The sequence below is a fragment of the Antedon bifida genome, chromosome 10 (assembly GCF_963402885.1).
Source record: "Antedon bifida chromosome 10, ecAntBifi1.1, whole genome shotgun sequence".
NCBI lineage: Eukaryota > Metazoa > Echinodermata > Crinoidea > Comatulida > Antedonidae > Antedon > Antedon bifida.
Genome location: NC_136235.1, coordinates 14,460,433 through 14,485,823, shown reverse-complemented (window position 1 = coordinate 14,485,823; position 25,391 = coordinate 14,460,433). Strand labels below are relative to the sequence as shown.

General features: G+C 34.3%; 2 protein-coding genes across 2 annotated transcripts; one reads left to right on the top strand and one right to left on the bottom strand.

Annotated features, from left to right (window-relative positions):
• The first annotated feature begins 9,559 nt into the window (after positions 1–9,559).
• Positions 9,560–16,830, top strand: LOC144854887 (programmed cell death protein 7-like). Its single transcript, XM_078712893.1, has 10 exons — positions 9,560–9,703; positions 10,385–11,334; positions 11,731–11,871; positions 12,396–12,485; positions 12,645–12,776; positions 13,348–13,486; positions 13,870–13,982; positions 14,072–14,192; positions 15,594–15,678; positions 15,769–16,830. Exons 1-10 carry the CDS (start codon positions 9,700–9,702, stop codon positions 15,890–15,892), a joined length of 1,899 nt encoding a protein of 632 aa, XP_078569019.1. The 5' UTR covers positions 9,560–9,699; the 3' UTR covers positions 15,893–16,830.
• LOC144854891 (DDB1- and CUL4-associated factor 12-like) lies at positions 16,631–25,117 on the bottom strand. Its single transcript, XM_078712905.1, has 8 exons — positions 24,918–25,117; positions 24,066–24,170; positions 23,323–23,561; positions 21,845–22,163; positions 21,025–21,182; positions 19,435–19,657; positions 19,005–19,162; positions 16,631–17,833 (listed from the first exon to the last, which is right to left on the bottom strand). The coding sequence occupies exons 3-8, from the start codon at positions 23,521–23,523 to the stop codon at positions 17,678–17,680; spliced, it is 1,215 nt and encodes a 404-aa protein (XP_078569031.1). The 5' UTR covers positions 23,524–23,561; positions 24,066–24,170; positions 24,918–25,117; the 3' UTR covers positions 16,631–17,677.
• Positions 25,118–25,391: the final 274 nt, after the last annotated feature.

Here is a 25,391-nt window from a genome sequence, read left to right as displayed (position 1 = left end):
TTTTTTTTTATTTTTTATTACATTACAGCACTGGTTCCCGTTACTGTATCCCGAACAATGTTTTATCTTGCTTGAACAATTGATTTATTTCACCTCACTATTAATGCTGGTGTACTCCATTGACACCGGTTTTGATGATTTGTTGAACTTAATATAAATGTAAATCTCTCTATGACTCAGTTATTATTATTACTACGAGTACTGTTTCCAATTTTTCACATTTTAAAGTGACCTCTAAAGATAATTTTTTTGTTTACATCGCTAGTCTACTCCATGTTTCGACCTTCCTGTTTAGTTTTGTGTGTGTCTGTGTAAACAAAACCAAATGAACCTACCTACTGGAAATAACAATGATAAACAAAACCGATTAGATAATCAAATTTTTAATCCTTATTCATCATATGATAAACATGAACAAAATCTCAACCCAGATTCCTATTTTTTTTCTTCCAGCCAAACAAATTGTGAATACTACCAACCTGAACAAATCGCCTGTCTAAGTGAAAGTGACAATCATAAACAAATATTTTCTTCCCTCCATATCAATGCCCGAAGCTTACTACATAATATAAATAACATTCAAATATTATTAAAATCCCTTAACCATAACTTTGATGTAATTGGTATTACAGAAACTTGGTTAAAGGATGATAATCCCCTAGCACAAATTGAACACTATTCCTTTATTCATAAGAACAGACCTGGGAGGGCTGGTGGAGGTGTTGGCTTTTATATCCGAAATGGTATTAAATTTAAAGAAAGGGTCGATCTACTATCTGATAGTTCCGTATACGAATCACTTTTTATCGAAATTGAAAGAAAATCTGGGAAAAGTATTATTGTTGGTGTCATCTACAAGGCCCCCTCTTTAGATGCAAATAACTTTATTGAATCGTTTGACGCCTTATTAAACAACTTGTCCAGTGAAAACAAACATATTTATTTATTGGGGGATTTTAATATTGACATTTTAAAACATCAGTCCAATAATCAGTCAAGACACTTTGTCAATTTACTATTTAGTAATTTCTTCCTTCCTTTAATCCACAGACCCACCCGTATTACACAAACCTCCTCAACGTTAATTGATAACATAATTACCAACAATATTGAATTCCCTAATATTAATGGACTGATCTACAGCGATATTAGTGACCACCTACCAATTTTTAATATTACATCACTTTCTACCAATTCACACGACAAATGCCTAAATTCCCCAAAATCATTTCGTAAGATCAATAACACCACCATAAATAACTTTAGAGAAGAACTTGAGAGAGTGTCTTGGACCGATATTTATTTAACTGACGATCCTACCCCTGCATTTTCCTCCTTTGAAACAAAATTTAAACAGTTATTTAATAAGCATTTTCCATTTGAAGATCGGGTTAATAAACATAAAAAACTTAAGACTTGGATGACCAATGGACTCATTACTTCCGTCAAACATAAACATAAACTGTACTCTAAATCTCTAAAATTCCCAACTAATAGAAATATAATTGAATACAAAAAATTTCGAAATAAACTAAATTCTGTAATAAAAAAAGCTAAAAAGGATTATTATGAAGATCAATTTTACCAAAAAAGAGATGACATTAAAGGTACTTGGAAAATTATAAACACCTTAATTAAAAAACGTGTAGTGAGTGATCACGGTGAATCTGTAATTGACTGCGGGGGTAATCTTACAGATGACCCTACTACCATTTCCAACCACTTTAATAATTATTTCGTAAATATTGGGCCTAATCTCGCATCAAACATTAATACTTCTAATGTAAACTATAAAACTTATCTTCCCCCTCCTATCCTTAATTCTATATTTCTCAGTCCTGTTATCAGCGATGAGATAATCGACTTAGTTAAAAATTTCAAAAATGACAAATCCCCTGGCATTGATGATATAAGTCCATCTATTATCAAACAAGTTATTCATCAAATATCAGATCCCCTATGCTATATTTTTAACTTATGTTTATCAAACGGTTTCTTTCCCGATAGTCTCAAGTTAGCAAAAGTTACCCCGATCTTCAAATCCGGTGATAAACACGACCCTGGAAATTACCGCCCCATTTCAGTACTGCCAATCTTCTCCAAAATTCTTGAACGTCTTATTTATGACAGAACATATACATTTCTTCAGCAGAATAACATATTATACAAAAATCAATTTGGCTTCCGTAAGGATCATAACACATCTATTGCACTTCTTAAATTAACAAACGAGATTGTACAAGCATTTGAAAAAAACAAATTAGCAATTGGCCTTTTTATCGATCTTTCCAAAGCATTTGACACAATAGACCATGATATCCTAATGACAAAATTATTTAATTATGGAATCCGTGGCCCTGCGTATAATCTTTATAAAAGTTATCTGACCAACCGTTACCAATGCACTAAATTTAAACAATCCATATCCGATCTCCAACCCATTACATGTGGAGTCCCTCAAGGATCCCTGTTAGGCCCTCTACTGTTCTTGCTATATATAAATGATATTTACCGATCCTCAAATTTACTTTCATTCCTTTTATATGCAGACGATACCACCCTCCTATATACTGACACAAATTTAGACTCGCTTCTTAAAGTTACCATTGATAGTATACCCAGCATCCTTGATTACTTTTCTGCAAACAAGCTCTCCGTAAATTTTAAGAAGTGCAATTTTATGATTTTTCGGAATTCGCCCAAACCACTAGTAGGATGCCCAAACCAACTCCAGTTTGGCACTTACCAAATACCATTAGTGAATAAAACAAAATTTCTTGGGGTCTATTTAGATAGTAGATTGACCTGGAAAGCCCATATTAACGAAATCGAAAACAAAATATCTAAAAGTTCTGGTATTATTTTTAGACTTTCAGCATTTATTCCTCAAAACATCCTTCGTACTATATATTGCTCCCTTATTCTTCCTTATCTCCACTATTGCAATATTGTCTGGGGGAACACTTATCCGTCGTACCTAAACAAACTTCTTTTACTACAAAAAAAATGTATTAGAAACATTTCAAACTCGCCTCCAAGAGCCCACTCAGATCCGTTGTTTGCATCCCTTTCCCTTTTAAAAATTTACGATATAAATTGCCTTCAACAATGTATTTTTGTATACTCTTGGTTAAATTCCCTAATCCCCGCTCAATTTCAACCCCTGTTCAAATTCAATTTCAACTATCATAGTCATAACACAAGAACCTCAAATAAAATACATATTCCATTACACAAAACACTATCTTTCCAACATAACATTCAGTTTTCAGGGCCAAAATATTGGAACAACTTACCCAAACACATAACTGAATCGCCAACAAAAAAACATTTCACTTTTAAGCTAAAAAGGCATCTATTATCCACATATAATCACTGAATCCTAAATAATATTAATTCAAATTTCATTGATATTTTCAATCGGTTTTTTTTGTTTACTTTGGTTTTTTTTATGATTTTTTGATATTTTTTATTTTTTGGCAGCCCACCACAAGTTTACACTTTCTGGGGTTCGCCTCTCTTATTTAAAATTGTTTTTTTTACAAACACTGTTTATAGAAAAGAGAAGAGAAATAAATGTTCTGAAATGAAAAATACGAACTTGATCTCCTAGTTTAAACTTGAAGCGCTTCGGTTCATTCTTTCTACCGTATAGAGTTTGCCATACCTCATGCTCATTATTTTTTGTAACTTCAACCGGCGCCATACCAATAGATCTATGTTTTGATTTGTTGTAACCCAATACTAGTTTAGAGAATACATTGATATACGTATTGGTACCCTTAGGCGTGAAATATTTCCACATTCTAGTTTTTAAAGTTCTATTGAATCTCTCAACTACACTTGCCTTCGTTTCGTTATTTGTTGTAAAGAAATGTATATCCTTTGATTTTAAATACGCCTGAACTTTTTTGTTTATGAATTCTGTTCCTCTGTCCGTATGTATCTGAATCGGTTTTCTTTTACCCGATAATAGTTTTTTCATAGCATTTAGTATTGTATCTGAAGTCTTATTCTTTATCGGTAACACCCATGCATATTTAGATAATACATCAATACATGTTAAAAGAAACCTGTTTTGTCTATTATAACGCTTTAAAGACGCTAAATCTACGAGATCCATTTCCCACTGTTCATCTATAGCAGTAACGAACACTCTGTTTCTAGTAAAATGTCTCTGAATAGGTTTATGTAGAGTATACGTATCTTGTTTTCTCAGCCAATCTTGAACTTGTTTTCTTGTTATTTTAACGTCGTCTTTTACGTTTAGGTACAATTTTTCAACACCTCCAAAGCTACCTGGATGTTTAGGATCGTAATACACCTTTCGTAATATTTCATCCATAGTCAACTCTCTCACTTATTTTAATGAAACGTTTACATATAACACACACAATTTTAAAAACAATATACACAAAAGGCGTAATTTCCGTTTTTTCATTCTAAATTTATTCAAATTCAAACAACATTTTTATCATTACATAACGTATACAATTACATTAGACGTAAGATTATACAATATTAACTTTATACATAGTCATAGTCATAGTCATATATACTTTATTGTCCATTTAAAAAACAGAAATGTGATTTGAAAACTGGCAAAATACAAAAATATAAAATACAATTTACAAAAACACACACAAAAAGTTAAGAGGCTAAAAATTGTTAAAATTAGATAAAAATTATTATTATTTAATTATATTATATGATTTATTATTATATTGCACTAACGATGACTTAAAGTTTATATAAAAGCATTAAAAATACATGCGTGAGCTATAAAAATAAACAAAAGCGGTTACATTTTATCTTTGTACTCTGGAGTTATATAAGTGTATAGCATTAGGTACAAACGAGCACCTAAACCGTTTTGTTTTGGTATTAAGTGCACGTAGTCTTATGCCAGAATTCATTCATTTATACGTTACAACTACCAATTACTACCATACATTCTTATTGCTGAAATTAGATACACTACTGTTTTAAACAATTTAGCTACAGTTCATTTCAAGAGCCATGGAGTCCTGCATGGAGTATCCACCATTATCATTTTCGTCAATTCCACAGTCAGTGGTACCATTAAGTTCATTTAACATATGATCAACGTAACCAGCATTTTTAACTAGAATGCGCCATTTTGCACTACTAAGGTTAAGACCTTTTATGCCTGGTTTTAAATCACCTTCTTCGGTTGTATAGTATTCTCTAATGCATACGAGAGCCTGTGATCCCCAACGTTGAACAACGACATGTCTCTTCTCACTCAGCATTATACGATACATCTTTGAAATTGTCGGTGTAGTACCATCAGCTTCTACTTCATCGTCAAGTTCCTTCAACATTCGATCAATATCATCTACATTTTTCATTAATTCATACCATTGTGACATGGTAAGATTAATCCCAGTCTTACTTGGCTTGTATTCACCACTTTCTGTTTGGTAGTATTCTCGAAGGCAAACGTAGTTTTCTTCGCGCCAACGTTGAGCAACTATATGCCGTTTTTCTGTCAGGAATATACGATGATTAGCCACAATAGTTTTGTTTTCAGTAGACTTCATATTTTCCTCCTGTCCATCCTTTGTCTTATGCATTGAATTATTCACATAGAAGTAACTATTTGGAACAGGTTCAGGCTTCGATGAAAATGATGCAGACATATTTGGTTGAGACTCAGCTTTACGTTTCTTTACACCAGACTGCATAACACGGTTCATTGTAGCTTTAGCTTTACGCATGATCTTACAATCGACGGAATCAGTGGGTTCGTTGTAGAAGTTCATCTTGTTAATTTAACCTGTTTTCGTGTCTGTAGATAGATGTTAACCAGCTAAGAGCTTTATAAAACTGATATACTCTAACTAATTTTGTTGCTGATTTATATACCTTGCCAAGGGATTATAACACCATTAACAATTTTTTAGGCTGAATAGAGAGATAAGATGTGATTGTCTTCACTTAGCGTCAGTACTTAATATTGGATTAAACCTTTGTAGATAGATTAATATTATTCTAAGATGCGTTTGTCTTAATGTAGCATCGGTACTTATCGAACACTTTGGTGTGAAAGATTATGCTTAAATCAATTGTCTTTACTTAGCGTCGGTGATTAAAAAATAAAGTCGAACACTTTGGTCTGAAAGATTAAGATTAAGTCAATTGTCTTCACTTAGCGTCGGTGATTAAAAAATAAAGTCGAACACTTTGGTCTGAAAAGATTAAGTCAATTGTCTTTACTTAGCGTCCGTGATTTTGTTTGAAAGTTAGACTCACAATTACACACTCTTACTGCAACACTTTCATTCCAGTGACAACAACAAAAAAATAAAAAAACAAAAAATTCACATGAATTACTTTTCATTTTATTTTTCTAACCAAATATCGACAAAACGAATTATATAATACATAATAATTTCACTAAAAGCAGAAATACTAAAACTAATAAATATGAAATGATAATTAACAACATACAATACGATCACAGATATTACATATATCGTAAAATTTTGTTTCCGAGATCTCTATCAGAGGTAATGATGTTTAAAATTGTATAAAATGAATGTCTATCGAACAACATTTTTGATAGTTTACCGGAATACCGGCTAGCTGCTTTACAATACATGGACCAAACATCCAGGTTATTAGAGTACAAGATTTCTTCTAAAAATCTATCTAGAAGTTCTTCTTGGGTTGCCATGCAACAAAGGTCGTGGTCATTCTGCCCTGGTCTATCAAACACACATCCATAGCAATGTGCTACAGATTGCTTTGCTATTTCATTAGCGAACTCCTCACAGAAAATGTCTGACACGCCTTCTATATAAATTCGCCATTCTGTTACATTCACTTCTGATGTTAGTTGTGCCTCAGAATTAAAAAGATCCTATCCCACCAGTCATCACATCCACTTCTAGCCTGCCCCGGTTCGATTATTGGGTGATCCACTGTGTCACTTGGTGTATCAGCTCGAAGCATGGCTTCAATATTTTCATCATCTGTGTTTCCGTCTTCTTCGACATCATCTGGGTTTTCGTCTTCATGATTTAGTTTAATTACGGGTATTGGTGTATCGGTTTCGTCCGTTACAAATATGGTTAACGGTTTGTTAACATCCAAGACATGATCTTCGTCCTTCGTCAAATCTATGACTTCTATGGTTGGTACCTCTTCGTCTTCTTCAGTAGTTAAGTCAATGAATTCCATTACTTTGTTGCTACACATTTTGACTTGTAAAGTAAAGTAACTTTTAAGTAAAATTTAAAACGTAGTTTTGCTGGTTCTTGTGAGTAAGCTTGGTACAGATCAGTTGCTGATATACCCTCAAGGTACCATGCAGCACCTTATATGCTAGTTCACATAAGTACCCATTAATAATTTCTATAGAGGTACTTACTTTATTGACCAATAAGAACAAGCTATGGTAGCGTCATCATTATCTTTCGACCAATAGGAACACACTAAGTTAAAACAATGGTCACTGCTGTTTCTCTGTTGACCAATGGTGACCAACTTATAACGAGATGACGCTACTTATCTTCGAATAAAGACCATGATATCCTCTGTTGTTTAAATTTCACACCTTACCTTTGTTTTGTATGCGTCCCTCTTTATTAAGATTCGCACCTTCAATTGTTCTCTTAGCGTCCCTTCTTTGTTTACTTATAGTGTCATCATTGTTAACAATCACCCCTCTATTGTTAACATTTCACACATTCTATTGTTCTCTTAGCGTCCCTTCTTTGTTAACAATCACCCCTCTATTGTTAACATTTCACACATTCTATTGTTCTCTTAGCGTCCCTTCTTTGTTTACTTATAGCGTCATCATTGTTAACAATCACCCCTCTATTGTTAACATTTCACACATTCTATTGTTCTCTTAGCATCCCTTCTTTGTTAACAATCACCCCTCTATTGTTACCCTTTCACACATTCTATTGTTCTCTTAGCGTCCCTTCTTTGTTTACTTATAGCGTCCCTTCTTTGTTAACAATCACCCATCTATTGTTAACATTTCACACATTCTATTGTTCTCTTAGCGTCCCTTCTTTGTTTACTTATAGCGTCCCTTCTTTGTTAACAATCACCCCTCTATTGTTAACATTTCACACATTCTATTGTTCTCTTAGCGTCCCTTCTTTGTTTACTTATAGCGTCATCATTGTTAACAATCACCCCTCTATTGTTAACATTTCACACATTCTATTGTTCTCTTAGCGTCCCTTCTTTGTTAACAATCACCCCTCTATTGTTACCCTTTCACACATTCTATTGTTCTCTTAGCGTCCCTTCTTTGTTTACTTATAGCGTCATCATTGTTAACAATCACCCCTCTATTGTTAACATTTCACACATTCTATTGTTCTCTTAGCGTCCCTTCTTTGTTTACTTATAGCGTCATCATTGTTAACAATCACCCCTCTATTGTTAACATTTCACACATTCTATTGTTCTCTTAGCATCCCTTCTTTGTTAACAATCACCCCTCTATTGTTACCCTTTCACACATTCTATTGTTCTCTTAGCGTCCCTTCTTTGTTTACTTAGCGTCCTTCTAGTTAACAATCACACCAATCACACCCTCTATTGTTAACATTTCACACATTCTATTGTTCTCTTAGCATCCCTTCTTTGTTAACAATCACCCCTCTATTGTTAACATTTCACACATTCTATTGTTCTCTTAGCGTCCCTTCTTTGTTAACCTTTGTTAACCTTTCACACAATAGATTTCCTTTGTTCTCCCCAGGCCCCACCTACACTACTGATATATGTGACAATTACGTGATGGTGTTAATAATCATAACGACTATAATAAAACGTTGGTGATGATGATGATCAACGATTATGATGATAGCGATGCTGATTGATGACAAATCAACGATTCCAGAGAGACAAAATAATAATGTCTGAGTGATTCTTATTCTTTTATTGCCAAATATAAAATACATGAAAAACACGACATACAAAAAAAACAATTGAGTGAGCTGGCATGGGACACAAAAGCGAATATAATAACTATGACTTAAAGCCTGTGTTCCCAATTCACCCAAGTTTCACAAGCAATGATTATACCATCTTAAAATATAATATATCAAAATTCCAAAGCTAAGTTTAGATCATAAAATAAAAAATATATATAAAAAGAATTTTAAATTATATACATAGGCCTAATTATTATCGGAGAACAAATTTATTTTAAGTTTAGCAAGGAATGTAGGGAAATAATCCAATAGCAGGGAATCTTTCACTTCATCGTGGATGTCTTCCCACAGTCGCGGGATACTACTTATGTTGGCTTTAAGGTTTTATGTCGTCACGGTCCAACAATTGTTGGTTTTATATAGTACTTCCATTGTATTGTAATCCAAAACCTTATCACATTTGTGTATGCAAAAAATTAAATAAATATTGATACTGATAATAAAGCTTGTGTCTACTTCTGATCTGATGAGACGTGACACAGGCATTATTCGTACTTTAAACTGTTATAGAGGGCGCTAATTTAAATTAAATAGAGTACTGTTCAGTGTTCATTGGCTGCTTGGTAGCAGGATAAAAGTGTGATATTATATTATTCTTTGGTTGTAGTAGAGAATGTTCGTCTAACGGTGTCTGCGTGGTGTTGCGAAGGTTTACATTTCTAGGCCTAGCCTAGAATATAAAACTATCGATTTCATTCGTAGACGACAACCCATGAGTATGTTGAACGAAGTATTTACTATAGGCCTAGTTAGGCCTAGTAGGTGTATAAATATATTAGCCTAGCTACCTACCTACTAGGACTACTAGGCCTAGGCCCCTAGGCCTAGCCTAGCCTAGGCCTACCTAGGTAGTAGGCCTACACTAGGCCTAGCCTAAGTAGGGCCGCCTAGCCTCTACCCTAGGCCTAGTAGTAGGCCTGCTGGCCCTACCTAGGCCTAATTATAGCTAGGCTAGGAACAGGCCTACTATGCCTCCAGGCTCCTCTCCTCATTCCCTACCTAGGTAGGCGCGCCTAGAGTAGGCTAGTAGTAGTAGGCCTGCCTAATTAATAATAATAATTCTCGTAGTAAGTTGGCCATAAATTAGACAGCAAAATGGCTAGGGCCTACAGTAGTAGTAGTAGAGTAGGGGCATAGGCTAGTTAGCCTAAAAAACTTAAGAGAACTTAAGGCGCGATCCTCCAGCCAGCCGCCACATTGATGGTTGTTATGATGAGCTGACGTTGCCAAGGTAGTGCGACTGAATCGAGTGGCAATATGAGTGAATACAGGGCTTTCACTTTTATGCCTCTCTATGTTTATTTTGTGTTCAACAAGATCAAGAATGTTGCACTAATGCACTAACCTTCAAATTATTTTTTTGGAATGTTGATCCATGAAACTATTTTCTATTATAGATATGGAGGAGTATAACCAGAGACAAAGTCATACTAAACGACGACAATCTAATCAACAAGCTTGGCAACAGAAACAGCAGCCCAATGTACACAATCAATGGACAAGGCAAGAAAATCAGCATGTTAGCCAGTCGAACCAACAACTGCATCAACATCAAAACCAGTTTGAGCAAACCTACCAAATAAACAAACCTCAGCAATATACAAATCAATCTCAGCCACCGCCATTTGTACCTTCAAGTCATAATTATAGACCACATTTTTCAGCACAACCTGTAAACGCCTCACCAAATCAACCATCATACCCACCAGCGGCATACACTCCATCAAATCAACCTCAGCCAAATCAACCTCAGAAGCGTAAGACTCTACATGCTCCAAAAACTCAGCCTCCATATGTCCTACAAAACCCAATAGCTAATTACCATCAACCACCAATTAATTCTTTTCAAAATGTTGGAAAATGTTCAAATAATACATCATTTAGTTCATTTGGCAATGGAGCTGGGCCCCCACCTTCATGGCCACATCCTCCTTTATCTAATACCAGCCAGGTTCCAACAAACCATTTAGAGAACCCAGCAGCCGGTAACCACAGTACTAATTTGAAACCATCACCAATACCAAATGCAAGTCAATTTGAAAGTGGTCAACAGAGCCAACCATTTATCCCATCATCAATGATGCAAAGCTCTTTCCAACAACCTAAGCTAGGAATACATGGCAAGAACCAGCAAACACCAGGTCAACGCAGCCACAGAAACTGGCCGCAAAATGCTCAAAATGTTAATTATCCTTGGCCTAGTGGTATGCCTCTGCCAATCCCTCCACCACTAAATACAGTAGTGACAGAAAAAGAGAAAGACCAGAACTGGATTGATAATTTTGTATCGAAAAGAACTCATGTGGAACAACCAAGAAATAAAACGTCAAATCATGGACAAATTAAGGTAAGTGAAGCTGTTTCAGGATTGAATCCTAGCAAGTAAAATGGCCAGGGGCAGGGGCGTTGTTTACCATACCTAATGAGCCAACAATAGAGGCCGACTCGTTCCTAGTTTTAGTGGTGGAAGTCAGTGTCAGGTCCACTGTACACAGTTATAACCCTGTACACCCAGTTCATCATTCGAGACGAGTAGGGGGTTACCCCAGTGAACTGGTTCATAAAATAGCCCCTGTATCAGGGGGATTACCACCTATCTGATAGGACAGTGATTAATTTACTATTAGTAATCCTTGGCCACATGTGCCTAAAGACATAACATTTTAAAAAATAAATCAAACTATGAATAGGATGTGAATGTCAGATGTACTCACAAATTTAAATATAAATCTTATTTTGACAGATTCCACAAGCTAAAGGTATGATCAAGAATTACAAGCAGCTTCTGGATGATTTAAAACTTCAGCGAGATTTACTGGTTGAGAACCTTGACATAGATGCAGAGAGTTGGCAACTTGCTCTTCAACAAGTTGCAGAAATCAAGGTACTAAACAAATTGCTGTTGACAACATGCAACCATGCATGACACAAGGCTGTTTACTTATCACATTCCATAATCCACCTGCGGTGTACGCCATTTTTATTTGTTCTACTCCGTGTCCAAAATTGGAGTGGTGCCTTTTTGATTGGTTTAGGCCTCGATCGGCCTCTTGTTAAATGTAGGTGTGTTATAAAACAAATAATAAATGTTTTATATTTTGTACAACGTTGCACTTATAAACATATATGTATATTGACAAATTAATTACCACCACAAAAACCCCTCCTTCCTTGTTTTCCACGACCAGCAAATTAATTATAAGTTGAGAACTCTGACAATGTAAATTCTTAAAATTTAATATCAAATTAACCACCAATATCTGTACTATTGTTAGTAAAAATGCGTTATTGAAAAAAATTTATTATAACACTGATTCTAATTTTTACAGGTGATAAATGAGGAAAATGTATTTTGATTATTGAATGTATTGTAATGATGATGTTTATTTCCTTTATACATTTTTATAGAGTAAATTGGAAGAAGTTTCTGTTGTGTTGTCTAATCCAGAATTTATATGCAAACTGACAGAAAAACTAAAGTTACGGCACAAAAAGACAGTAAGTTGATAATTAAGTTAATAATGTTTTTTTTTCTTTACCATCTGTATTTAAATATAAAATAAGATTGCATTATTAGTAATTTCGGGAATAATCCCACCCTTCTGTGGTGGGCTTATAACTGAGTTAGTGAGAAAGACATTACAATTTTTTTTTCAGCAAAACTTAAAAAGACGACGACAAATGAAAATTGAAAATCAACAAGAGTACTTGAAAAATATTGAGGAAGTTAATAAGAAAATTGATGAAAACATTGTAAAAGCAGAGAAAGAGAGATTGGAAAAAGTAAAGGTACGTCAGTAACATTTAAAAGCTTGACTTCCTAAGTTGAGAAATAAAGTGGTTTTGCTGTAAAGCCCAAATATGGTAGTGATATGACATCATCATGTCCACATATCGGCACATCACATTTTTTTGTCACATAAAGTTTAATAGTGTAGACAGAGCTTAAGGAGTGACATACATACATATAATCTCTTATTTTTATATAAATATTGTAGTTAACAATGTATGTACGAGTAGCCCATTTTGAGAAAGATTTATCCCATTCACACGATCGTGTAATTTAGGCTGTATCTTTGTGCAGAATATATAAAGCCATGATCTCGGTAAAAAAAAAAAGTCCAATCCAAACGTGCGACTAGTGTAAACTCCAGGAGTTCTTGACCTTTGCACTTCAATTGTTTTTAATGTCGTTAAATATTAGTACACTAAATGAAATTATCCAAGCGTAAACCATGGTAAAATTCACCAATGGCCTTGGGTGAAGGTAACATTTTTCAATTCCAATGTGCGAATAAGGCTTAAAATATCTCTGTGATTTGGTTATGATATTTTTTTATCATTTTATAATTTATTTCAGGAAAAACAATTGCAAAAAGATATCGACAAAACACTGTTTGAAGTTCGTAAGAAAAAGAAAGAAGCAGACAAGACATTGGAAGTGCTACGTGGTCTTCGTAAACTACGTCACGTTAGAAAGGCATCCTCACTACAAAAAGGTAAAACTACTTCAATTGAAACATTTGGTGAAAACTGTAAAAACCCAGGGAAAACTATACATTCCAACCCATTGACTTTTAAATCATGCACAAAGTATGTATAGTATTATTTAAAAAAAAATGTGATGTGCCCATATATGGACATGATGATGTCATATCACTACCATTTAAGCATACCACTACCATATTTGGGCACATCAAACTTTTTTTGTCAGACTAGTTTGATATTGTAGACAGAGCTTTAAATTTGTTGGTATAATTATCTTTGGGGAAATGGTTAGGATCTCCAAGACTACTATGACTATTCGCATAAAATGAATCAATATTTGCATAATCAATAAGTTAATTTGAATAAAGCATTAGGTTGATTCCTTATATTGTAGGTGTATTGTTGCCAGTATCATCAGAAACTATATTTGAGCAACGTATCGGAAAAATGGAGCAGTTTATGAACAGGCAGAGGGCAGTTTACACGGCTGAAGAACAAGCTATGCAGGTAACATGTCTTCAACACATTACTGTAATTCCTATCTTTTTTTTTAAGCTATCTTTGACAATAACTACTTTGTTTTTGCTTCATTGTAGGTAATGCTAGAGGAGGAACAGGAAGAAAATAAAGAAAAGGAAAGACAGATACTACAACAAAAACTAAGAGATAAGGAACATAAGCAACTACAGCTTAGGAGAAAGCAACTATTTGGAGATGGTTAGTTTAATTAACTGTGTGTATCAATGAAAAAATTGTACTTATTATTTTATTGAAATACCATACACTAGACTAAATCAATATAACTTAACAGATATATGTGCATGCTCATAAATCAAAGCAATTTACTGTTGTGTTACCTTCTGCAACTACCCCAAGTCATCTCATTTGACTTCTTTCACACACAGACAATATATAGTTTGTGAAAGAAATATGTACTTCTAATTTTGTATCACTAACTGTAATACATAGGTTCGGTATGCATTAGCGTTATGGTTTAAATGTGAACTTCCTCTCCAACAATTCATGTATTTTTAATAAACCTATTGTTGATCAACTAAAGGCCAAAGGTCGTACGACGAGGCCCAACAATTCATCTCGTCCGGAGAAAGTTAAACAGATTTAAAGTTCATGGCGACCTAAAAACCACGCCCAACACTAACTCGTCTCGTCGGGATTCAACTCAGACAGCACCAAAAGCACCAACTCGTCTGGCCTCATTGTACGATGCTGTCTCAGTTGGCCTTTAAAGCCTGGTTTCCATAAAATTGCTACACCGTATCGCTACACCGTGTCGCCGACTGCTGTCGCTGACAGGGCGTAGCGATTCTATGGAAACTCTAGAATTTATCGGGGATCTAGTACGCGAGCGCTAAATATTCTTTGGTACACGCGTATACGATTCATCGCCGACAAAATCGGCAAAGTTGAACATGGTTGAACTTTGCCGATTTGTCTGCGATGAATCGGGGAGACCTCCCCGATGCGCGTCGGCGACATCTGCACGTGTAGCGATTTCAATGGAAACGGTGTAGCGATTTTATGGAAACCAGGCTTAAAGAACAAACCAATATTTCAAACAGTTAATTTTTGATATTTTGTAAAAATAATGCATATATATAACTTTCAAAACATTAAACCAGGTCATTTCTTGTCTTAAATGTGTGTTCTAAGATTAATTATGATAATAAGAGAAAACAATGTGCTACCTACAGTAAGTAGCTCGTGTCAAAAGTTCTCTGGTAGACATTTCTAGACCTAGCTTATTTAGGCTTAGTTTTGAAGGCCTAGCTGGTAAAGAGCGCTAGCGTACGCTAGCTATATGCCTAGCTTGAAGTTGTCTAGTTGTTGAATTAATTGTCTTTCCTTTTTTGGCAGAATCCGTCAATACAAATTTTGGATCGGAATACCTGGTATTTTTTCCTGAAAATTATGAGAATATCAATCCGTGCGTGATGCATGTTGGGATTTATAGCGGGCCGCTAAAATTATTAGAAGTGACTTATTTTTCACATTTTAACCGTTTAAAATCAGAAAAAGTCATCGTAATAGGTTCATATAGTATTTATTTTTACATAAAATGTGTAGTGTCTTTTGCAGTCCATCTTTTTTTTTTTGTAGGAACACTGCATGATCCACAGCTGAGACCATTCAATGAGTTCTATAAACAAACTGAAGTAAACATAGATGCTTTTCTACATGTCAGGTAGGTGGTCTTTTTAAGCACTTTACATTCAATAAAAAGAAAATAATATAACATTTTTATAATTTACTTATTTAATGATTATTACTGCAGATACACTTGGGATCAATGTCTCGTACTTCCTCATACTGATGGTGCCTCATCAATACCAGTAGCATGGGTCAAACCTGAACCTCCATCAAGCCATATATGGAAGACTGCTCTAGCTGATGGATAACATCAGAACTTCCATCACGTCATATATGGAAGACTGCTTTAGCTAATGGATAACATCAGAACCTCCATCAAGCCATATATGGAAGAAGACTGCTCTAGCTGATGGATAACATCAGAACATCCATCAAGCATATGTGGAAGACTGCTCTAGCTGATGGATAACATCAGAACATCCATCAAGCCATATGTGGAAGACTGCTTTAGCTAATGGATAACATCAGAACCTCCATCAAGCTATATATGGAAGAATGATCTAGCTGATGGACCGCCTGTTGAGTTGAAAACCCTTATCTTAGTAGATCAGTACTATCTGTGATACAACATTTCTTGATGAACTTCATCAGTGGAAAATTACTTCCATTTATTTTCATTTGCATATAAAATATACATAATGTAGAATTTATCAATGAAAAAATATCTGTGAAACAGCATTCAATACAGCAAAACTGTATTTATTTTGCATTTTTAAACCATATAATGTTCAATAAAAATAAAACAATGTTATGTCACTTGTGTCTTTTTTAAATGAAAATATTATATTTCAACAAAAAAACAAATACACTTATAGAAATAATTAAAAACCACTGTTAATGTAAATTAAATTTACTGTACATTGAAAATAAAACTATTTACATACCTACATATGGAAAATTAGGAACTAAAAAGTACTGTATCATAATTAATAAAACTAAAGAATGACTGCAATCAGTCTTTCCACTTCCAAATGATTTATTTATTAATATTAACTAACACACCTGAGTGTATACTAACCAATCAAATGACAAGTATACACTAAGACGTTATAAATATCGCACAATAAGCAATTGAATGGATACAATACATGAAAGTAAAAACAGTTAAATGTGAATACAAAATTTCCTGCAAACCACTGGATGTTTCCGTGTGATTTGCACTGTGCAACCATCATGAAGTTGAACATGACAAAAACAAACAACCATTCACATAGCAATTTATATCGTTATTTATGCTAATCAGGTGTCTTGCATGGAAGCTGAACTGAAACACTAAAACCTTATGAATTAATTTAGTTATTGTCAGCAGAGCATAATAGTTCTTTAAGAGTATATTAGCAAGAATTCTGAATGTAAACCTAGGTATGATTAAATAACAACTATACTAATTTGTTTTGCTGTCTATACATTTTAATATACAGTATTTAAGAGAAATTAACATTTGGTTACCTAGCATCCTAGATCTACAGCGGACTTGCTACTTGCTGATATAGCTCACCGAAAAAACAAACATTTTAAGAAACTACTAATTTAAAATAATAAAATTGTTTACAAAAACTTAAAAAATTGTTCCCAAAATATATCAACTCAACATACTGTACACCCCACCAAAAAAAGAGTGTTGAGGTGAGAACATCATTTTAAAATTGAAAGAGAACATAACTACACTTAGGTCTACATTTTTATACTTATTTATATTTAGAAATTTAAACTTGCATTTATTATTAGCATATAATGTGTGTTACGTATGTGTGCGTGTATTACGTAATTATGAACACAATACTGTATGCCTTTTATGCATTATATTACATTACTGTATAATTGAAGTTTATAAAATAGTTTTTATCTTGTTTATTTTTAAAAAGCAGACACTGCAGATATGGTACATCTATCGTTCAGCATTTGATATCAAAGAAGATTCAGTAACATAAAAATAGGAAATATTTGAAATTTCTTTCATCTCTTCTATAACTGATATAACATCATCACACATCGCTGTTGGGTGTTTGTTGTCAACATTGATAAAAATTCTATTATTCCCATACTGCAGCATAGTTTCCAGTTAGACCTGAAGGCAACGGTCCACCGGCTGTAAATAGCTTTGTCCTTGTGTTATTGTAACAGTGTGTGTAAACAGAGTTTGGGAAGCATTCATTGAAGAAGTACTCTACATACATCTCATCTTTAGACTGCAAGTTAAAAAGAATTAAAACATGTTATTAATATACTTCTACAGTACAGTTTTTGGTCTTCTATGTAAACATGGTCAAATTGAGTGTTCAACCTGTCTGTGCATGGACATTGATATAATAGGCCGGATAATAGGCCTACTGTAGGCCTAGTGAAAATATTTCCTATAGAGAGGCGAGTGGCGATGCCTTCGCCAGCAGCCCAAGCAATGCAGGGACCAAAAATCCAGGTTTAGGGCCCCCTGAAATACTGGAAGACGACCTGACTATTTTATCATCATGTATAGGTGGAACCCTCAATATATGTAAATAGAGTTTCATATTTTACGACTTTCTCCATTAAAAGTACCATGTCATTTATGTATATTTGGCAGCTACAGTGTAAACTAGAGGGTACTCCGAGAGTACAAACCTCCGCCTACTGTAAAATTCCCTACATAAAATGCCCCCTGAATATTTTTTTTTAACATTTTTTTTTATTAGTTCTAAGTGTAAATATGTTAACTGCACACTACAAAGTTGTGGATGACAGTGTGGTGTAATGGTTATGTATCCAGCCTCTCACAGTTGAGATCACTGGTTCAAGTCCCACTGAGATTTTTTTTTTTTTATTATTTTTTTATTTCTTTTTTTTAATTTTTTTGTGGACCTTGATCTTTGACCCTGACCCTTCAAAATTTAACCACAATTATATGATGTGTCATTGATCATTGTGGCTAAGTTTGGTGAGAATCGGATAAAAACTGTGGTCTCTAGGCAGTAAAATAGTTTTTTGTTAGTTGTGACCTTGACCTATGACCTTTTCCCATCAAATTCGAACTCGTCCGAGCTTTTGGGGCATAGATCATTGTTGCCAAATTTGGTGAGAATCGGATAAAAACTGTGGCCTCCAGGCTGTTCACAGACACACAAACACACACACAAACATACAGGGGTGAAAACATAACCTCCTTGGCGGAGGTAATTACAATAATCTGGCTTAACTTTAGAACACACTGGAAACCAAACTTTGTACACAATTTTTAAATGCCCAGAGGGTTTGTTGTATGTATTGAACACATGTTTAATTGTAGTAACACTGTTTAGTGCCCAGCCAGCCCTTGAAAGAGTTGGCTTTAAAACTAAAAATTGCATATAGCAATATTAAACATAATTTTAAGTGAATACTCACCAACCAACCTTCTCCGGTCCTAAGCCTCAGCGTTGTTTGTTCTCCTGAACAACAACCACACTGTAGGTACTTTTTATTTCTGATGTCGTAGAACAGAATTGCACCATTTCCCGTTCCCACCGTCAATAATTCATTGTTGAAGGACAACGAACGGACACCTGTAAAAATGTATACATTACCTGTTAATTATTATTAGCTAATACCATAGATACTATACTAAGCAACTAGAGAGTAAAACAGGCAACATAGAAGTGGGAAGGACTCCTCAAAATGGCCGCTGTATATTTACTCAACAATAATCATTAGTATAAAAATAATAAACCTACCAACAAAATCAATATGTTTTACTTCAGCTGTTATAATATTTCAACAGCTGAACTGCATCTAATAAAATAATTTTTTAAATCAATTTTTAAGGAAAAAAACTCACCGCTATCTCTCTCAGCAGATGATATAACACAAACTGATTTCAGAATACGTGGATCAAGAAATGTAATGTGAGACTGTGAACCAACTACGTAGACAGAACTGTCTTCAGAGAGACTCATACACACATTCTCTTCGCACTGATCAAGACGTTGCGTAAATGACTTTTCAAACCGGTGCATATCCCATGTCTGGAACAGGCCATCAGGCGATAGAACTGCAAGATCCTGCAAAATTAAACACATTTAATCTTAGGGTAATTAAATTGTTTGTAATGTATGAATGTGAGATCTATGCAATACCTTTTTTGTTCGGTCTTGCTAAACACCACATGCAACACAATGCTATATATATAATTGTACCACACATGTGTGGGCGATGATATTTTAATGAGTTATTATTTATGGTTATTTAGTAGGGGTTTTGTTTTGTAGTATGCATTTGGTTTAGCTTGTGGTACTATTATGTAGCATTGTGTAGCGTGTGGTGTTTAGAATGACACAACATTCTCCATGGAATAATGATTTTTTTGTGATGCTTTTTTAATGTCTGTCTAGGCCTGAATTGACAAAAAAGATAAATGTAGGCCTGAACACTTTCATAAGGCTTAATACTGTAAACAAATATTTTAATATAGCTATTGGTATTTTATTTTATTGACTGTTCTTTTGTAATTTACAGTATTGTGGCAAACATTTATTCAGTTGTTGATTCTGTGATGAAAAAAGGAAAGGAATTCTCAGACACACATCTATTCAACAAAATAATTGTCCTCATAGATTACTCTAATCCATTTTCTTTAATAGGATTGTCCAGTACAATACAATCTATTATTACACGCTTTGCTTCCCATGTAATGGAATATTACAGTATTATTCCATTCTACATGCATGTGCAATTGAGGAGATATACATCAACAAATAACAACAGTCAATGGATTAACCACATACCAGTATATTATTACAGTTTGTAAACAAATAACAGACTGTTTATGATGGTAAAAAAACTATCAATGGAACAGCTGAGTAATAAACCAAAGTAAATAATGGCATAAATAAGGAGGATTTTGATTTGACAATTTTTAAGTTTTCTGACCCAATTTCATCAATTCTAGGTCCAGGTGACAGCCTTGGATTCTGTTATCACATACAGTACATAGGCATTTTAGCCTTTTTTGGTGTACATACAGTTGTCGCAGAAAAATCAATTTACACTTGGACAAATGACGTAATAGTTAATTGTTATAAGTCGTAGAAAATCCCTCATCAAATGGACAGTGACCGTAGAATGCATCACTAAGTTGTTAACTAATTTAAAACATTATTCAGTCCAACTCTCCCAATACTGGACACTCTTGGGCTATATGCTAATATAGTATGGCTGGTATTTTGAATGTTATTTTTAACAATGGTAAAAAAAGAATTGAGAACATTTTTTACCTCAAGAAAAGTCTGGTTTTGGGAGAGTTTCCGGTTTTTAAAGAGTCCAGCATTGGGAGAGTTGACTATAATTAATTTGTTTTTCTATAATTATACAGTATAATATTTTACCGAATACATCGATTAGAAAGGTTATAAATAAAAATATTACTTACATTGGTGTCCTTGTTAAATTTAATGGCCCGTACTTTCTTACAGTCATCGCATTTCTTTTTCTCATGGGGTGACAGGAAAGAATGACTGTCAAATTGACCAATACTTTCTTGCAGATCGTTTTTGACTTGAAACAATCCTAAATAGCCATCCCGACCACCTATGGACAAACATTTTCACATAAAGATTTAACAGAACGAAACTTTGAAGGCAGCATAGCAAAATGTAAAAAAATTGTGCAAACATTATGTAAAATCATTGTGTCTCGTCTCAGATACCTGAAAGAAAACATTTACCCCATTACTAAAGCGTGGTTCCCACTAGCATGCAAAGTAAGAAAATGCTTTTCCAATAATTGTGTTTGCCCCCACCTGCGTGAAATCAAACCTGTTAGTTGCGCGTCAATATTAGTTGCCATAGACTTTGACCTGGTTCACCCTGCATACTTTTGAGTTCGCGCTGTACTATGTTTTCCAGTGTTCTTTTGATGTTGCGTGAAATCAAACTGATTTGATTACCCATAGCGATGTCTGTAGCACTGTTGCATCGTCAGTTCCTACTTGTGATTACGCAATACAGCACTTTGCGTCGATACGCGTTCTAGTGGGAACCATGCTTAACCATGAAGTGAAGTGCACACACATATGCACTACTGTTAGACCACCAGAAAGCAGAGAGGTACTGAGAAGACTTGTCCTACAGTACAGTACTATGGTCGAGGAGTGCCTTGAACCTGTGCCGATTGTATTGTTATGGTTTGTGTCAGAACTGCCATGTAACATTATTATCTTAAATTAATAATAAGTAACAATTATAACAAACCTGTTACAAGAAACTCATCGTCCAACCAAACAATGTCAAAAATCCAATCGCTGTGACAGTTTTCTCCGACACAGACAGGATCAAAACTCGGTAGTTTGTACACGGCTAATTCATTTGGATTATCACCACCAGTCGCTAATAATGTCCCACTGGGGTTAATGTCTATACTATGTATACCACATGAATTAGAATTAAAAGTATTGTAATAGTAAGAGAAGAAATTTCCAAAGTCAAAACTACGGGTAGGTTGAGATGAACTCCTTCCCTTTAACGACGGGATTTGAACTTTCTCTCCTGTAACCAGATCAAGTTTAACGACCTGAAATTATAAGAAAAATGAGCAATTATATTTTTGAAGAAAATATTGAAATGACCTACTATCAAAAACAATATCAATGTAGTGACATTTGATAGAACACTTTTACCTCATCTCAATTTTTTTGTTAACCAAATAAATCAAATTAATTTATTGTATATTTCTGCATAGAGTCAACTAGCCAACAGCCAATTCTTTTAAAATCTACAACACATCTAGTTTTGCATTTTTCATCTTTTTTAGTTTTGGTTTTTCTCCCACCTTTGTAAACAGATCCAAAATTTTAACAAGTAATTAATTATTCATCATGATGTCCCAAAGGTTAGATATTTTGTTTTGATAATTAAAACCAGATTTAAGCCTACTGCACTTATAAACTACTGTATCATACAAAGAGAGTGATTCTAAACCCTACTCAGTCATATTGCAAAATATTGTGAAGATTACATACATAAAAGTTTGCATGCATTTTACATTGAATAGCTGAAGAAAAAACAAGCAGGGGAGAAGAAAGAAAAAATAATGTACAGGGAACAGTAGTCGGTTATGGTAGATTGAATAAAAATAAGTATAGGTACTGCAAAGTAAATAACAAACAAACTTTTGAGTGCTGTACTGTGACTGATACCTAATTGAACCAAATACAACAACAAAATCGTTCAGTCATAACTTTTGTAAGGCCAAGCCTATACATAAAATGATTCACACAGTCTAGTAAGCATTGATGATCAGCATGAACATTTTTCCCAAAAAATACCTGACCTCACTAGATTATTAATTAGATTTCAAACCATTGTGATCTGGATATTTGAATGAATGAATGAACAAACAAGGAAGTCAACAAAAAACCATAATAGATAGATGCTATTATTTTATTATACTGTAGACATATTTATTTATCTGAGACACTAAAGCTCTGTCTACACTATCAAACTAGTTTGACAAAAAAAGTGATGTGCCCAAATATGGTAGATGTGCTCAAATATGGTAGTGATATGACATCATCATGTCCATATGGGCACATTACATTTTTTTGTCACATAAAGTAGACGGAGCTTTAGAAAAGTGGAGGTAAAAAATTAACATGAAAAAACAAAACAAAAAGCATATAAAACAATGCAACATTGTGACGTTAAAATATATTCATAATAAATTCACAAACCTTGTTACACTTTGTACCAAGAACTACCTCTCTAGAAGAAAGCCATTTTGAAGCAAATACTTTATTTAGACTATCTAGATTGATTTCAGCTTCACGAAATAAAGACGGAATCCGGCGATAAGCAAGCCGATACATGACTTGCTCTGAGAGTCCGTCAGTGAAGCCATAGCTACGATCTTGTAAGAAGCTGTAGATGGACATTATCAGGATTATATGAACTTCGCATTTATTCAATTAACCTTTTATGTAAAAACAAATGAAACAAAATCATAGTATCAAACATAATAGTTGATTGCAGTATTTAAGAAAATATTTTTTATACTAGGCAGACAAATGATGATGATCTAAAGGGTCTTTCAGCACGGTTCTGGACTTACCAGAACAGATGTGAAAGACCCTTATTAAGGGGCATTCTCTCATGAAAGGAGGGGAAAATAATAATACAGTCTTTTAACACTAAGCCCATATTCAATTTTAGACAACTTTGTTGTGTCCCAAAGATGTCCCAAAGGAGAGCTAGGTATATACTGTTTTAACAATCAACAAGCATAAATACATTTTTGATTTAATAACACAAGACCAAGTTTGAATGGTTTATGTTTAAATTTGTTATAAGCACCGCTAATAATAATAATATTTCCGTTTTTTTACACTCAGTTTTTAAAATATTAATTAAAAATTTAATTAATTTCTTATTCACATTAATATTATTTTTTGTGTATAATATTACTATTTTAACCTACCTTATGCCAAGTTATCATTTCAGTCGTAATTTCATTTCAGTTGAATGTCAATTGATTTTGAGGTCAATATCCTCTAACCTACTTTAACAGTTGTAGTGCTGTAGTCTGTATGGAAAGAAAAAAAATTCAATCATAACAGTAATTATTAATTTTATAACAGTTGGCTGAGTTGTGATACACAGTGGCTATGCCTACGACGAGCCTGAATGTTGGAAATAGAGTTCTTTTTTCCGCAAAAAGCGCAAGCGTAAGCAACTGAAGAAATGATATATTATATGAAAAGAATTTGCTTGCTAGCTATGTGAAGTCATAGGATTGAGTTAGCCTATTTACTAGAATTTTCACTGCCGGTCTCTTGTTTGAATAGGGCACTTCTAGGGGTATTTCGAGCCCTGACTACAATCTTTGAGTTGTAAGCATTATCAATCGATAAATTAATGGTGATGACTTAAATACCGTATTTATTTGTATAAACTCCGCGGGGCTAATATCAAAAACTGATAAAATACAGTAAAAAATGTTGATCATGGTACTGGTAGTCAATTCTTTTAATAGTCGAGTCGAAATACTACAAAAAAAAGGTGGGTTGAAACAGCAGTAACGAACGCCAAATATATTACAGTAGGCTAGCTAGACTACCAACGAATTCTTGTTTACAACTAGTCTCGGCCTACCTAGATAGAGACCCAGGCCTAGGCTTGCTAGCCTAGGAGACTACTAGCCTGCTAAGAGAAGGCCTGGCCATATGATGCTTAGCTAGGCCTAGGCCTATAGGTAGCTAGGAATAGACATTCAATATATATTCTAGCCAGTTTCTATCTTGCTAAAAACATAGAAAATATTTTTACTTACCTGACTAATCTAAGCCGAAATGACTGATGATTCCAAACAAATATTTTGTCATTCTGACGTGAAGGAACGGATCTCTGTTTTTCGGAAGTAATGTTTACTTTTTGTATTCAACCGCGCGCGCTCAGGTGACGCGCTTCCGATTGACAAAAATTGGAAGAGGAACGTTGTTTTTTTCCACACACTCTCGGTGTGGCATGGTACGTACGCGCGGCGGGCGGCGGTCAATTCCGCGACGATCGACGATTCGCGCGTACACAAAGTACTATGACGTCATAGTAAAATATTTCGTCACAGGGAATAAATAGAAGCTCATGTATATTCATTTTTTATAAGGACGATTTTATTTTCTGTACATTTATAGCCTACCAAGGTGTTCGTTAAGAATTTTCTTCGATTGTGTAATGGCTTAATTGGCTTGCCTGATTTCCATACTTTTGAATACATTCTTTTTCTCAGTTTCTCAGTTTCGTTATT